The sequence below is a fragment of the Thrips palmi genome, unplaced genomic scaffold (assembly GCF_012932325.1).
Source record: "Thrips palmi isolate BJ-2018 unplaced genomic scaffold, TpBJ-2018v1 HiC_scaffold_17, whole genome shotgun sequence".
NCBI classification, from domain to species: domain Eukaryota; kingdom Metazoa; phylum Arthropoda; class Insecta; order Thysanoptera; family Thripidae; genus Thrips; species Thrips palmi.
The window spans coordinates 9,508,653-9,520,996 of NW_023144626.1; the positions used below are offsets into that span (position 1 = coordinate 9,508,653).

Below are 12,344 nucleotides of genomic sequence, written 5' to 3' on the forward strand. Positions count from 1 at the left end.
ACCGATTCCGAGAGTCGTTTTCGTCGCTCTGTCTCTCTCGCACGCATGAGGCGCTACGTACAGGTGCGAGAGAGACAGACCGACGAAAACGACTCTCGGAATCGGTCTGCTGGCCGCCAGGCCGTCGGCAGCCGTCGGTGGAGGGCGTGGAGGGCAAGCGAGCCTGCAAGGTTGCCGCCACAGGGGCACCGCGACGCTGTCAGCGGACCTGCACTCGAAATGGACGCGCCGTGAGTCCGAAGTGGCGAATGCGGTCAACTTGTTGGCGGGCGAGGCAAAGCCAGGCAAAGCCAGGCAAAGCGCCGAAAGCAGCACGACGGCCGCGCTGACTTTTATTCGGCGGTTTTGCTGACGGGCAACTACCGCGTCGGCGAAACGCGCGAAACGCCAAGACACAGCAAACACTGCGAGCAACGAGCACGGTGCAGCGTCGCTACACTGTTCCCCTGCTCTCGGAACGGGCCGAGCAGTGCATTGGGGGCATTGGGCAACGTGGAGAGGACGCGCCGAACACGCCCACTTCGGCCGAAACGAACCGAACAAGTCTTGGAAATGCTCATCTTCCATGGCTCTGCTGCCACGCTGCGCCGCGCCACGGAGCCGGCCCCGCAGCGCCCCGCCTCCTGGTTCCCCCCCGGGGGCTCCTACCCGACCCGGACACTGGGCCCCCGCCTCCCCCCGCCACCACCGCCCCGCCCCGCAGCTCTGCCAGACACACTAGAGGATGTTTACCGGACTATGCTTGGCGTGGCGCGGCGTAGCGCGGCGTCGCTGGCGAGGCTGAGAGCAGAGCGAGCAGAGCGAAGCAAGAAGAGTAAAAGGAAGTCCTGCAGCACCGCTCTGGCTGCTTTGGTTTGTCTCAGAAATCAGGGGGAACAGAGAATCGGATTCGTCGGGCTGCACCTTGCCGGCGGGTCGCCGTTCGGGACTTCACTCCATTCTGGACATTCTCGGCGGAGGCTCGGCCGCGCGCCGCGACCGCGCCGCGACAGAGCGGCGGAGTATCGGTGTCGCCGATGACTTATCCACTTAATTAATGCTGATTGATGCTGAACTCGGACGTGGGAGTGCCCGCCTGTTCCCGCCCACCGCCCAGGCAGGGCCTGGCAGGCAGCCTGTCAGACGTATCGGCGCTCTTTGCAAGGAGTGCCGCTCTAGCGCCTGCTTTCTGCTTTCAGAGATAGCGCCGGTTATCCTGTCTGACAACCGACAGGAATAGGACCTAGATACCGTGTCCGCGAATGGCAGCATGGCAAGGGTTTCTAGGACGCCACTTCGGTTTTGTTGACGAGACGATTCTCACCTAGGTCCTCGACGAGCCGCAACATGACGCCGCCGATGTGGAGGTCTCCCTTGACGCGAAGGGACCGCTCGACCTGCAGGTCCGTGACGAACACTCGCAGGTTCCAGGAGCCATCGCCCACCAAAAAGCCCTCGGACATCATCTTGAAGCTTCACTCTGTCACTGGCAAGGGGGCCGAGCGGGGGAAGGGACCACAATCACACACTTATTTTTCTTTTCCCTCGTTTCACGTCGTGACTGTCGTGACACGCGCGCATCCCAATCACATCGTGGCACGCGCGTCACACGGGGTCACGACGGGTGCAAATCCACAGGTGCAGGATCACTCGCGAGCACGGGTGGGCCGGACTTCGACAAGACGTTTCTGGCGACGAGGATGCGGCGGACGCGCGGCGTAGACCCTTCGTGGATGAAGGCCGGCGGCACACTGGCGTGGCGCGGCGCGGCGCGCGGCGTGGCGGGCGGTGGCGTGGCGGGCGGGCGATGGCGGCGTAGCCGGCGCGAGCGCGAGGCCCCCCCCCCCCCCGCCCCTCCTCTCCCCACCCCGACCGCAAGTCGTTTCGTCTCCGCATCACACCTCTTCCTCCCACTTCCTCCACCTCCACACCCACGACTTCTTCTGTCCACTTTCCTCATCGAAGTTACTTTAACTATGCATTCCCATGAAATTCTATTTTTCAGCGTTTAACGTCGATTCTGAAGACTGGTTTTGACAAAATTCACACGCAGCAAATTGTTGAAAAGGTCTTCCCCAGACCCCTTGTCCAGTGGAGGCGTGGACTCAGTGGTGAAGGAAATTCCCTTGTGAGTCTACCGTCTGTAACACTATGCCGACTGCCACTAGCCTATCTGCATCGATCTGTGATTTATTTTCTCCGGGTGGCAAGAGTCCTAGACGTTAGATTCCTCAAACTTAGAAGCAACTCCGCGCTGTCGCTGTGGCTACGCTGCACTGTAGGCCTGTATACAGGACCCGCCACGCCGCATACTTGCGCGTCTCAATTCAAAATACGCGGGGATACAAGATGGCCGGCGCATGACGTCACGTCTTGGCGGTTCGCGGTCCCGAGAACTTCACCCCCCACAGCCATCCGCTAGAGAAGAACAAAATGACTTCTTGTAGCGGTTACAGTTTCGCGCGCTGTGATTGGCTGAGTTCATTGTCTGCCGTCGTTTGAATTTTGTTGTCATTATCTCGTGGTTTGTTTTCGTTAGGAACTTTTGTTTCATTTTTAAATGTTACCTGTTTGTTGTAACTGATTTTGGTTAGGTTTATCAATGTGAAGCAAGGATTTAACATGGGAATCGGTTCATTTTAAAATCGGCTCGGCGGGATCTTGCAATTTCTTATTTAAAAATAGCCTCTAGCCTGTCGTCCACTAGTGTCAGTTATTCGAGAAGAAAGGCAAAATGTACAACTCCGATTTAGATGTTCCTAAGGAAGAATTAAACAGTGCTATAGTTCAAGAACTGCGTCTTCTTGGTCTCAAACATGGCACCATACCGAAAAGGGTCAACAAATCAAATCAGGTACTGGGCTTTAATGTCATCATCAGTTCGCATTTCCTTGACTTTAAATCCCTACCGCTTTTAAACTGGCTATTTATGTATGAATTTCTATTTGAAGCGCTGTCGTTTTATGTGTACAGACCTCTGCTCCCTGTTTTTATTTTGCATTTTATTTTGCATTTGTTTCAGAGTTCTAAAACTCAAGGTAATCGCGGATGTCTCTTCCGTAAACCATTGGGCCTTTTGTCCTCAAGATTCGTTCAGTTGCAATCTGGCATTAATGCTGAAGTTCCCAACATTATACAAGAAATATGCTGCTGTATAGTTCAGCAAGCCGGCGTAGAGGGCCTCTTCCGCAAAGCTGGCTCAGCAGTCCGTCAGAAAGAAATTAGGGTCAGTTTAAATTTGAATGTACGATCCCTCCAGGCTATTGAAGTTTTATTAGCTACTCACAAGTTCTGTTTTTTTCTTTCCAGGCTTTGCTTGACCAGGGTCTTAAAGTTCAGTTTTCGCATCACCATGTCATAGATGTTGCCAATCTACTAAAATACTTCCTCCGTGAATTGTCTGAGCCTGTGCTTCCATTTGCCTTTCATGACTTGTTCCTCCACTGTTTGTTGTTGGATGATACTGTGTCCGCTGTCCTTTTAGTATGTCTTCTTTTACCTAGACCACATCTACATGTCTTAGCATATCTTATGGAGGTGAGTCATGTTCTTCATGCTGATTGCAAGGGTTTTATTGCATGATTATTTTAAATGTTTCTTCTGATTGCAGTTTTTCCACCTGATCTCGGGTCTATCTGAAGCTAATAAAATGACAATTAGTAACATTGCCATTGTGATTGCCCCATCTCTGATGCCAGTATCAGAGAAAATTTCAGTTGTACAAAATCCTCAGCGCATTGGTGCCCATGTGCGCATTATTGAGGTTTGTACCAGATTTGAGGATGAATTTTGTCTCAGATTGTGAAAGCAAATGTACAACCTTCTTCCTTTTCAGATTCTGATAACACAAGCAGAACGCATTGGTGTATTACCCGATGGAGTTGTTAAAAAATTATCTCTTGCACCATCAGTTTCCAACATTTCCCTTCTAAGCGACGATCACATAAGTGGCGCCTCTTTTTCTTCCAAAAAAAGGAGACGCCGCAGTGGCTCACTAACTCGTAAGTTTCATTCTTGGATTTTGTTGCTACTGTCAGCCAGTCCCCTCAGAAGCCATTTTAATTCTTCTCTTTCCATCAATAGGAATGTTCAATGGCCTGAAGAAAATAGTGGCAGGCAAGTCCTCCCCTGGGGTGGACTCTGAGTATTCAGGCCTGGAAGAGGAGGCAGCTCTTGTTCCATCAAACACTGACTTTTCTACACCCTGTGTTAAGTCTGCCAAGAAACGGAAAGCCATGGATCCATCCTCTGCCTTTTCAAGTAAAAAGAAGTAAGTAGCTATAGTTTTAGGCTCAGTCTGATTGTTCATTCTCAGTGTTACAGTTTATGGAGTTATAAATTTCTTCTTATTTGTTTGCAGGAGGGATGTCTTATTGGCACTTCCTCAAAGCACAACTCTAGCTGATACTCCATTTAAAAAGGCTTCAAATGGTTTTAGCCAGGACTCCAATGAAACTCCCAGGGTCTGCCCCCACCCTAAGTAAGTTATTGAAACTTATAAACTTCCTATTTCTAGAATTGGGTATTGATCTTATCCTATTCTTTCTTGTTGTACTTTATAATTAATTTCATTCATTTTTTTTCTAGTCCTGTTAGTAATCCAAAAAGCAAGTCAAAAAGTCCTCAAAAGAATAAAAACCGCAAATTTTTCCCAACAAGAACGTTTTCGGAATCGTAAGTAACAATTACTCTTTGCTGGTAATGCAAATAAAGGGGAAAAAAGGACTTGTCAACATCAAACTAATTTATTTGATCTGTGTTGCAGTGACAATCGCAAACCAATTACCAAGAAAGGTCTGTCAGGAGTAAGTAACTTTGTAATCAAAAAGCAGGTAAGATTCTAATGTCTATCATTTAAATAAAATTTTGCACTCCTTTCAAATTTTGGGCTTAGATTTACATAACATTATGTCATTTCAGAAACAACGTTCAGAACGTCATTCTACAAGTGGTAACTTCCTGGAGCGGAGCTGGAGTGCTGTAAGCAGCAGTCATTGGGGCCGCAAAAAGTCTCGCCAGTCTGACCAAACCAGATTGAGTGTGGCCTCTACATCCAGTGCCTATGTCCCAATGGATAGTGACTCCAGCCATGATGCTGACACTGACATTGGTATTGATCTCAGTCAAGAGGATCCATTTGACCCAAGTCCAAATGATTTTGTCCAGGTGCCAAAGAGTGAATATGAAGATCTCAAAACTCGTATGTCAGCTATTGAGTCTTGCATAACCCAAGAATTCAATAGTATGACTACCCCAGAAAATAAATCTAGTCCAGAGAAGATGAATGCAGCCAACACTCTCTTAGCTGTACAGACTGTGTATGAGAAAACCCTGGAGGGTGCTGACATTGCTAAAGATGTCTCCACCGATCAGCTTGCTAAGCGGCTGAGCAGAGAACTTAAAATTCGGCGCTCAGTCGAAAACAGAGTTATAAGGTCCCCAAGTGCACGAAAAATAGGGACAATTCGGCGCAGGTCAAGGGAGAGACAGAGTCCTCGGCGTGAACTGCGGAGGAATAAGTCGTGGCACATGATGCAGAGGCCAGCCAATGTGACTGCCCTCTGTGCTGCAGTTTCATCACCTGAGACACCAGCCGCCCAGAACAACCGCTTACGAAGAGGTCGCCCCAACACTGTATTCTCAGGACTTCCACAGCCAACCCCTAATCGCGTCACTAAAGATATTCGAAGTGATGACATAATCCCCATTTTGGGAGGGGATAATTCTCCTGTGACCAGAAGCCAGGCTCGTCGAGCTTGTTCCTTCCATGGCAGCGAAGCCTCTTCCCCTGTACTGCCATCCTCTAAAAAATGCCGCAGTCAGGTGAATTTGGCCAAAGCGGCCTTGCTTGCACATGCACAGCAGAAAAGCAAGGGCAACCTTGAATTCGATGAGAAATGGCGAGATGCTCAAGAGCTTCTGAGCTCCTCCAAAGATTTGCTTAGTGGTGTTCCCACCACTGGCAGGGAGTCTATTGCCAAGTTGCGGAGTGAAAATGCCGGCAAAGTCCTAGCCACTGCTAAAATGTTTAGTGCAAGCAAGGAAGCCCCAAAGCCTGTTGAGGGAAGGAGGAGCAAAGTGCACGAGACAACGTTTGTGAGGGCAAGCCTGGGTGGCAAACAAGAAGAATCATCCCCATGTGTGAAGACAGAACTCTCCTCAAATGGTGGCCATGAAGCCATTAGGAAGTCGACCAATCCTTCTTCCAACATTCCAAAGGTTGAAGCACCCGTTAAAGCTGATGCTTCTACCATTATTCCGAAGATGAACGATGACAGGAGCACAGCTGTGCGCCCTTCAACTAGAAGATTGCGTGGCAAGGCCTCCCCCACTCAATCACCCACAGTCCGAAATTTGAAAGTGAAGAAACATAGTAGCATGAAAGTTGATAGAGTTGCACACTCACAGCCAGTAAGACGTAATCTTTCAGTACCTGTACAACTGATGGACTCAGGAAAAGAGAACCAAGTTGGTGAGTCATTGCGCAATGGTTCAAACCTCCCGCGAGGTTTGTCACCCCAACTATTGAAAGAAAGTGTACCACTCACAGACAGAATCCAAAGGATATCTGTATCACCCCTGAAAGATTGTAATCGAATTTCTGTCCAGTCAACCCAAGTCATGAAATATCCTTCAGAGACCCCGTGCTTGACTCCAAATATTAAGCAACCTCTTAGAGTTCTCACTCCAAGACAGAAATCATTCACTCCTCAAAGAATTTGTCCTGGAAATACCCCACTCAAGGTAATGCCAACTTCTGCATTTACCCCCAAACATTCAGCTCAACAACGGCAAAATCCCCCTCGTTTCCATCATTCTACCAAAGCCATTAAGCTTGCAAGATCTTACAACTAGAATATTCGTTTGTGCTTAAACTGACTGTCTTCTTTTCTGATTTTGTGAAATGTGTACTCTTTAGTTTGTAAGTGTTTTAATGTTTGTGTGTATCTTTAGTCAAACTGATAGTTGTTCAGGAAAAACTCTGTTAATTAATTCTGTGGAATCCATTTGTTTTCTGCCGCTATGACAGAGGATATTGTAAATTGAAAGAATCTATTAATTTTGCTGGATTCTGTATTGATGAGTTGCAACCAACTTTGTAGAACTCCTTTTTTTCCCCTGTAGTTGCCATTCAAATTTTAAGTATGATTATATATCTCCTCAGATTGTAATTTTGTGTGCCTTTGTACCCAACTGTAGCAAGTGCTGTGTGAATTAAAAATGAAATAAATCATTATCTTTGGAACATTGACAAAAACATTTATTGAAAGTACATTCTTTAGGAGTATCGATGGGTTAGCTAATACATTGAGGACAGACCTTTAGTTTTATATTAATTAACTTTCCCTTTTGTTTTCATAATCTACATCTTCTAAACAGGCAGTAACACAGAGGTATCAACTGTCATAGAAGTCCAATCAGTCTTAGATAAACGGATTTATTCAGTTTCATTTGGACGAACTGGGAATAAACAGGCAGAGAAGATTTCTTTCAAAAGAAGAAAATCGCAACTATCCAGAATTTCAGACTTAATAGTTCTCAAATTTGGTGATGTAATCAGGAATGTTTAATTGTAAATTGAGCATGACATTTGCTTAAGATTGTTTCTCTGGGGCTGTTCGTTGTACCGGAAAATACTTTAGGTTACTTTTAGCATTTAAGCAAAAGGTTTCAGAATGATAACAAGTTGCACACATTCGATGTCCATTCAATTACATTTTTAAGTACATAAAACTGGGAAAGCATGAAAAGTACTAGGCTCAAAAACTGCTGAAGATGAAAGAGGTTTTAGCTAAACACTAAATGTTTCATAAATCCTTAACTTGTACGTATCTTCCATCCGAACACTGATAAGTCTAATACATTCCTCAAAACCAAACCAATCTTTGTGCGGATTACAAATATCTTTCATGACAGGCTACTACATCAACACAGAAAACTATGGGTTACGGACATTGAGCAATCTGCATTCTCAAACAAAGAATTAAAATCTGAGTGCTTGTTACAACAGCAATACTCCTGCACACTTGAAGAATAAATACAGTAGATGTGTTCATGAATAGAGAGATAGATCCATGAATCAATAATGCTGCTATGGCATCTCTTTGATGACAGAACAAAATACAGCACAGCCTAACTGAAATTTTGCAGGCTATAAAGATTGCTTTGGTCATAGTGACACCTAATACACATAAATCAAAATACAATGTTACCAAGATAGACAAATCTATAGTTTGAAAAGAGAGAGAACTCATTCTTATTGTTTGCTTTACTACGCTAATCTAAAATGCCTCGTTAAGATGGGGCATTGAAAAAGGCACTAGAGAATAGTAATTAGACATAAAAGCCCTATTATCCAAACAGCTACAAGGGACCTTGTTCTGAATTTGACTGACATTGACTGAAGAACAACCAGTGGGTTATAAAACAAGTTGTAAGTCTTCCAAAAAAGACAAAAAGTTCGATGAACTTAATAAAAAAATAGATACAGTTCGATGCATACTGTACTCCCATACTTAACACAACCTGCAAAACAGTGCTTCTTGGATTCAAAGCACTTTAACTTTGTTTCTCTCTGAGAGAAAGGTTTTTAAAATCACATTTGTTAGGAAAATAACACCTAGAAGCTTGAGTTTCATAATTCATCTTGGCTGTGAAACCATTAACTATAAGCAGACCTGGGGTAATGATTAACAATAATATTATTATTTGAAATAAATAAAGTGACATTGTCAAATTTGTAACTCATTTATAAACACTCCACAGATTTCAGTCATTTCATACACTTATGTGCCTAATATAGTAAGCACAATTACTATTCTCAGTGACATTATTCAAAATAAAACTTTTAGAGTCACAACCTTCATTAGTTCATTCATTTATCTTGACACAATGACAGACAGTGCACTAAAGTGTAATTTTTTTCCAACAGGTTAAAAGTAACAAATGGTTACTCGTGCACACAATAGCAGATTCCTTGCTTTCATCCGAAAGAAAAGGTTGAATTCATGATAAGTTGTCATGCATGAATGTAAAGATGATGTACATGAGATAAAAAGTAAATAAACACTATACAAAATACAGCATACTATAATTATTTCAGACAGACATGCAAAAGCTGCAATAATAAGAAGTCTTCAGTGAATACTAATTTGTAATTTTCATTATTTTCAAAATATGAGAGATGGGCAAGAAAGCAAAGTCACATTTAACATGCTAAAATTTTAGAATTATGTTTGCCCTTTTAAATACATTGCAGGATACTTAAAAGTAAGTATGAGCAGTGAGTAAATATAAGGCTTTAAAAATATAACAGTTAGGGAGTGGTCGTTTTCCTGTGGTTGATTTTTTGCAACCAATTGAGTTGCAAGTTTTGACAGAAAATGCAGCACTTTAAATTTCCATCTAAAAGAGTGAACATAATTAAACAGTGCTCGTATTGGACACATTAACTGCTAAATTAATTAACAACAACAACAATAACAATCACATATAATTTGGCAAAACTAAATCACACAATTTCCCACCAAGAGATGAAATTCATTGTTACGAATATTTCTAGTCCTGATGAGCATTTCTGGGCCTGCTTGGCTTGAGAGCCTTTCTAACTAAAGGAGCATACAAATGCCATCCAAGGAAAAAGATGTACCCAGAGAAATATAGACTTTTGTATGAAGCCCAGTACCGATTGAATGACAACAGGACAAATGGTATGAGACAGAAGCCCATGAAAACGAAGGTGTAAAGTTTCAAGAGGATCCAGACGATTGGAGACACCACAGGTTTAGCAAGGAAAGCAGCAGCCTTTTCATTCCTTGCCAGAAGACTTTCCACCTGAAAGATGATTAAAATATGTTAGAATACAGTATTTTTGCCACAATTTTGATCAGTTTAAAAATAAATACAAAAAGTAGATTGAGAGAGAGTTCTCATGTCCTTACTTCTTTTTCCATAAGCATCACTATAAATTCATTTAGGAAACAGACATAGTATCCTGAGTGGAAACCATGCCAAATGGCAAGGAAACCCAGTGCTCCAGCTTGAGAGGCATGCTTGCTGTTCAAAAACTTTAAACGTTTGTACACATACCTGGGAGAAAGCAGAAAACAGTTGTCTATTATCACAAACCTTATTTTATTCTCACTGTCACCTTTCTAGGCAGCAAAATCTTTCATAGGAATGGGACCATATGTCTGCAGAATTCTTGAATAACTGTACTTACTGGCCGATCCAGTTATTGGTGTTAGTGTTGAAAGACAAAATGTAATGATTGAATTTGGTACAACCCTCAAACACTGACAGTTTGACATTTGCACACCCATCCCACAGGGCCTCATCATTTTCATCTTTCCCATTGTAAGTGATTCCTGTAATTCCCCACAAAAGAAAAAAAGTATCTGGAGTTAGAAACATAGGTAGTCTTCTTTAAAGGGTGGTAATCAGGAGCTTCTATACTTAACATACCTGACATAATACACACTCCTTCTGTAACCAACCAGCACGAAATATATTTATATAACGTAGTGCGACCCCACAATCCTATCATCAGGTGCTTCTTGATGAAGCTTTCCTCCTGAAAATGGAATGATTCAATTATTGAAAGGGCTGCATAACATTTGGTAGGACACTTATAAATGATTCAGTGACATACCATGAAGCTTTCAGAATCGGGATACATGTCTGGGACCCACAGTGTTAAAATTTGGTAAATACTAAGATACAAAATTCCGGTTCCCAATCTGACAAGTGCAGGTTTAACACAGTCTGGCAATTCAGAGGGGCTACTCTGGAAAATAAGTACACAAAATTAGGAAAATTATGTACAGAGAACTTTTCAAAATTTTGGTGATTAATCACATTTTAACTTACTGATGGAACAAGTTTTCCAGACACAAAGTTTTGGTATCTTTTCATGTGGAATTGAGGTCCCACTAGGAACGCTGAGGGGAAGAAAGAGTGGCCGTACAGTTCAAAAATTGATGGTAGCTGATCCAAGGCTGATTTTTTATTCTCAGCAGATAGAGATTCCTACAGACCCAGAACAAAGGAACACAGAATGTAGTACAAAATTCAGCAAAGAAGAACACAGCAACAGATATTACGAATAGAATTCTTTAGTGCAATTATTACCTTTTTTTGTGACCCATCATACATATCTATGGCAACTCCAGTCAATCTCAAGGTAAGAACACAATGGGGCATGGTCCATTTTATGTCATAGACATCGGTGCTTGTCGAATAGTAACCTGAAATCCCGGCACTAATTTAGAATGGAACTTATGGAATTTATGAAATAGTTGTTAGGGTGGCACTGAGAGCTTACCCCACAGAAGGTACGTCATTGTGAAGGAAAGGGTTAAAACTGCTCCAAATACAGAGCCACCAAATAACAATAATATGACATACACAACTGCTACAGTTCCAATCAGGTGAAGAATATCCCATCCTGAAATCAAGTTTTCAGGTAGTACTAAATTTTCAATCACAATACAGTTCAGTAATTTTGATAACTATGAAATGGATTTGGCTAACCATAGCAAAATGAGGCCACAGAGAACCCTGTGGTGATGAAGAGCAAATGTTGCAAGATCGGAGACCGTCCATAGAGAAAGTGTCGATGGAAAAGAACGATTGGATATCCTGCACATAAATTAGATCATTAGAATTCAATTTAAAAAAAATAAAACAAATAGAATAATGAAAATTGAAGAATGATGGGGAAAACAGGTGACAATCATGACTATGCAATCATCCAAATGGGGTCACTCGCATGTTAGATTAGTAAGCTGCAGCATTGTGTAGCAAGAAAATTTCAGTGCGAAGAGGAACGATTAATTAAAAGCATATTTTTAATAGTAAAATAGAAAAATTAAAGGGATTTAGATGAGAGACGTGGCCTTCTTTCTACATTATTCCAAAATAGTACATAACTTGCGCCAGAAAGTCCAGCATTACATCGACCTTGACGTCACAGACAAATTGAATACGAGACATGGAAACTTGGGAGTAAATCAAACAGGATTGTTTTAATGTTATACAAGTCATTGTAACGACCAAGAAGGAAAATGTCATGACATTGAGAAAACACATTCCCATTTTGTTGGTTAGGTGCTCCGTCTTCTGCTGTGTTCTGCTGTAAACTTACCAAGAAAGATTGATAATAGGAGTCGAATGGCATGTTCTGAAGCCCCCAAATAGTCGGAGAGTGGCGTGAGGAACGAGGTCCCTGTACCGTCAGGCGCAACCATTTCGTTGCGCCCTAAGTTTGAACGCGCAGTAAAATAACCCGCAGCACAAAGTTCCACCGACCGACTGACAATTCAACACAGCTTGGTTCGTGTCGCCGCCAGCAGAGCGCGCGCGTG

General features: G+C 43.2%; 3 protein-coding genes across 3 annotated transcripts in view; 1 reads left to right on the plus strand and 2 right to left on the minus strand.

The window, feature by feature from the left end:
• LOC117644021 overlaps positions 1 to 1,747 on the minus strand; it is a 64,441-nt gene extending 62,694 nt beyond the window's left edge. Inside the window, exon 1 of the mRNA XM_034383208.1 lies at positions 1,304 to 1,747. Coding sequence (XP_034239099.1) covers positions 1,304 to 1,445 — 142 coding nt within the window. The 5' untranslated portion in view covers positions 1,446 to 1,747. The remainder of the gene's footprint in view (positions 1 to 1,303) is intronic.
• A 691-nt stretch (positions 1,748 to 2,438) lies between these two features.
• Positions 2,439 to 7,225, plus strand: LOC117643387. The gene is made up of 10 exons (XM_034382250.1): positions 2,439 to 2,833; positions 3,002 to 3,205; positions 3,289 to 3,516; positions 3,590 to 3,742; positions 3,815 to 3,980; positions 4,063 to 4,249; positions 4,340 to 4,459; positions 4,567 to 4,653; positions 4,745 to 4,811; positions 4,900 to 7,225. Exons 1-10 carry the CDS (start codon positions 2,714 to 2,716, stop codon positions 6,832 to 6,834), a joined length of 3,267 nt encoding a protein of 1,088 aa, XP_034238141.1. The 5' UTR covers positions 2,439 to 2,713; the 3' UTR covers positions 6,835 to 7,225.
• On the minus strand, positions 7,219 to 12,318 carry LOC117643389 (lysophospholipid acyltransferase 5). The gene is made up of 10 exons (XM_034382251.1): positions 12,125 to 12,318; positions 11,512 to 11,619; positions 11,303 to 11,425; positions 11,110 to 11,225; positions 10,849 to 11,007; positions 10,631 to 10,765; positions 10,444 to 10,552; positions 10,202 to 10,346; positions 9,921 to 10,068; positions 7,219 to 9,813 (listed from the first exon to the last, which is right to left on the minus strand). Exons 1-10 carry the CDS (start codon positions 12,225 to 12,227, stop codon positions 9,538 to 9,540), a joined length of 1,422 nt encoding a protein of 473 aa, XP_034238142.1. The 5' UTR covers positions 12,228 to 12,318; the 3' UTR covers positions 7,219 to 9,537.
• Positions 12,319 to 12,344: the final 26 nt, after the last annotated feature.

What these genes read in the sequence shown, in the direction of transcription:
- LOC117643387 (XM_034382250.1), top strand. Translation starts at nt 2,714, where the DNA reads ATGTACAACTCCGATTTAGATGTTCCTAAGGAAGAATTAAACAGTGCT. An exon ending in AGGGTCTGCCCCCACCCTAA is followed by an intron (nt 4,460 to 4,566) that starts GTAAGTTATTGA and finishes TTTTTTTTCTAG; the next exon opens with TCCTGTTAGTAATCCAAAAA. An exon ending in ACTTTGTAATCAAAAAGCAG is followed by an intron (nt 4,812 to 4,899) that starts GTAAGATTCTAA and finishes ATGTCATTTCAG; the next exon opens with AAACAACGTTCAGAACGTCA.
- LOC117643389 (XM_034382251.1), bottom strand. Translation starts at nt 12,227, where the DNA reads ATGGTTGCGCCTGACGGTACAGGGACCTCGTTCCTCACGCCACTCTCC. An exon ending in CCTATTATCAATCTTTCTTG is followed by an intron (nt 11,620 to 12,124) that starts GTAAGTTTACAG and finishes ATTTATGTGCAG; the next exon opens with GATATCCAATCGTTCTTTTC. An exon ending in AATGACGTACCTTCTGTGGG is followed by an intron (nt 11,226 to 11,302) that starts GTAAGCTCTCAG and finishes CCGGGATTTCAG; the next exon opens with GTTACTATTCGACAAGCACC.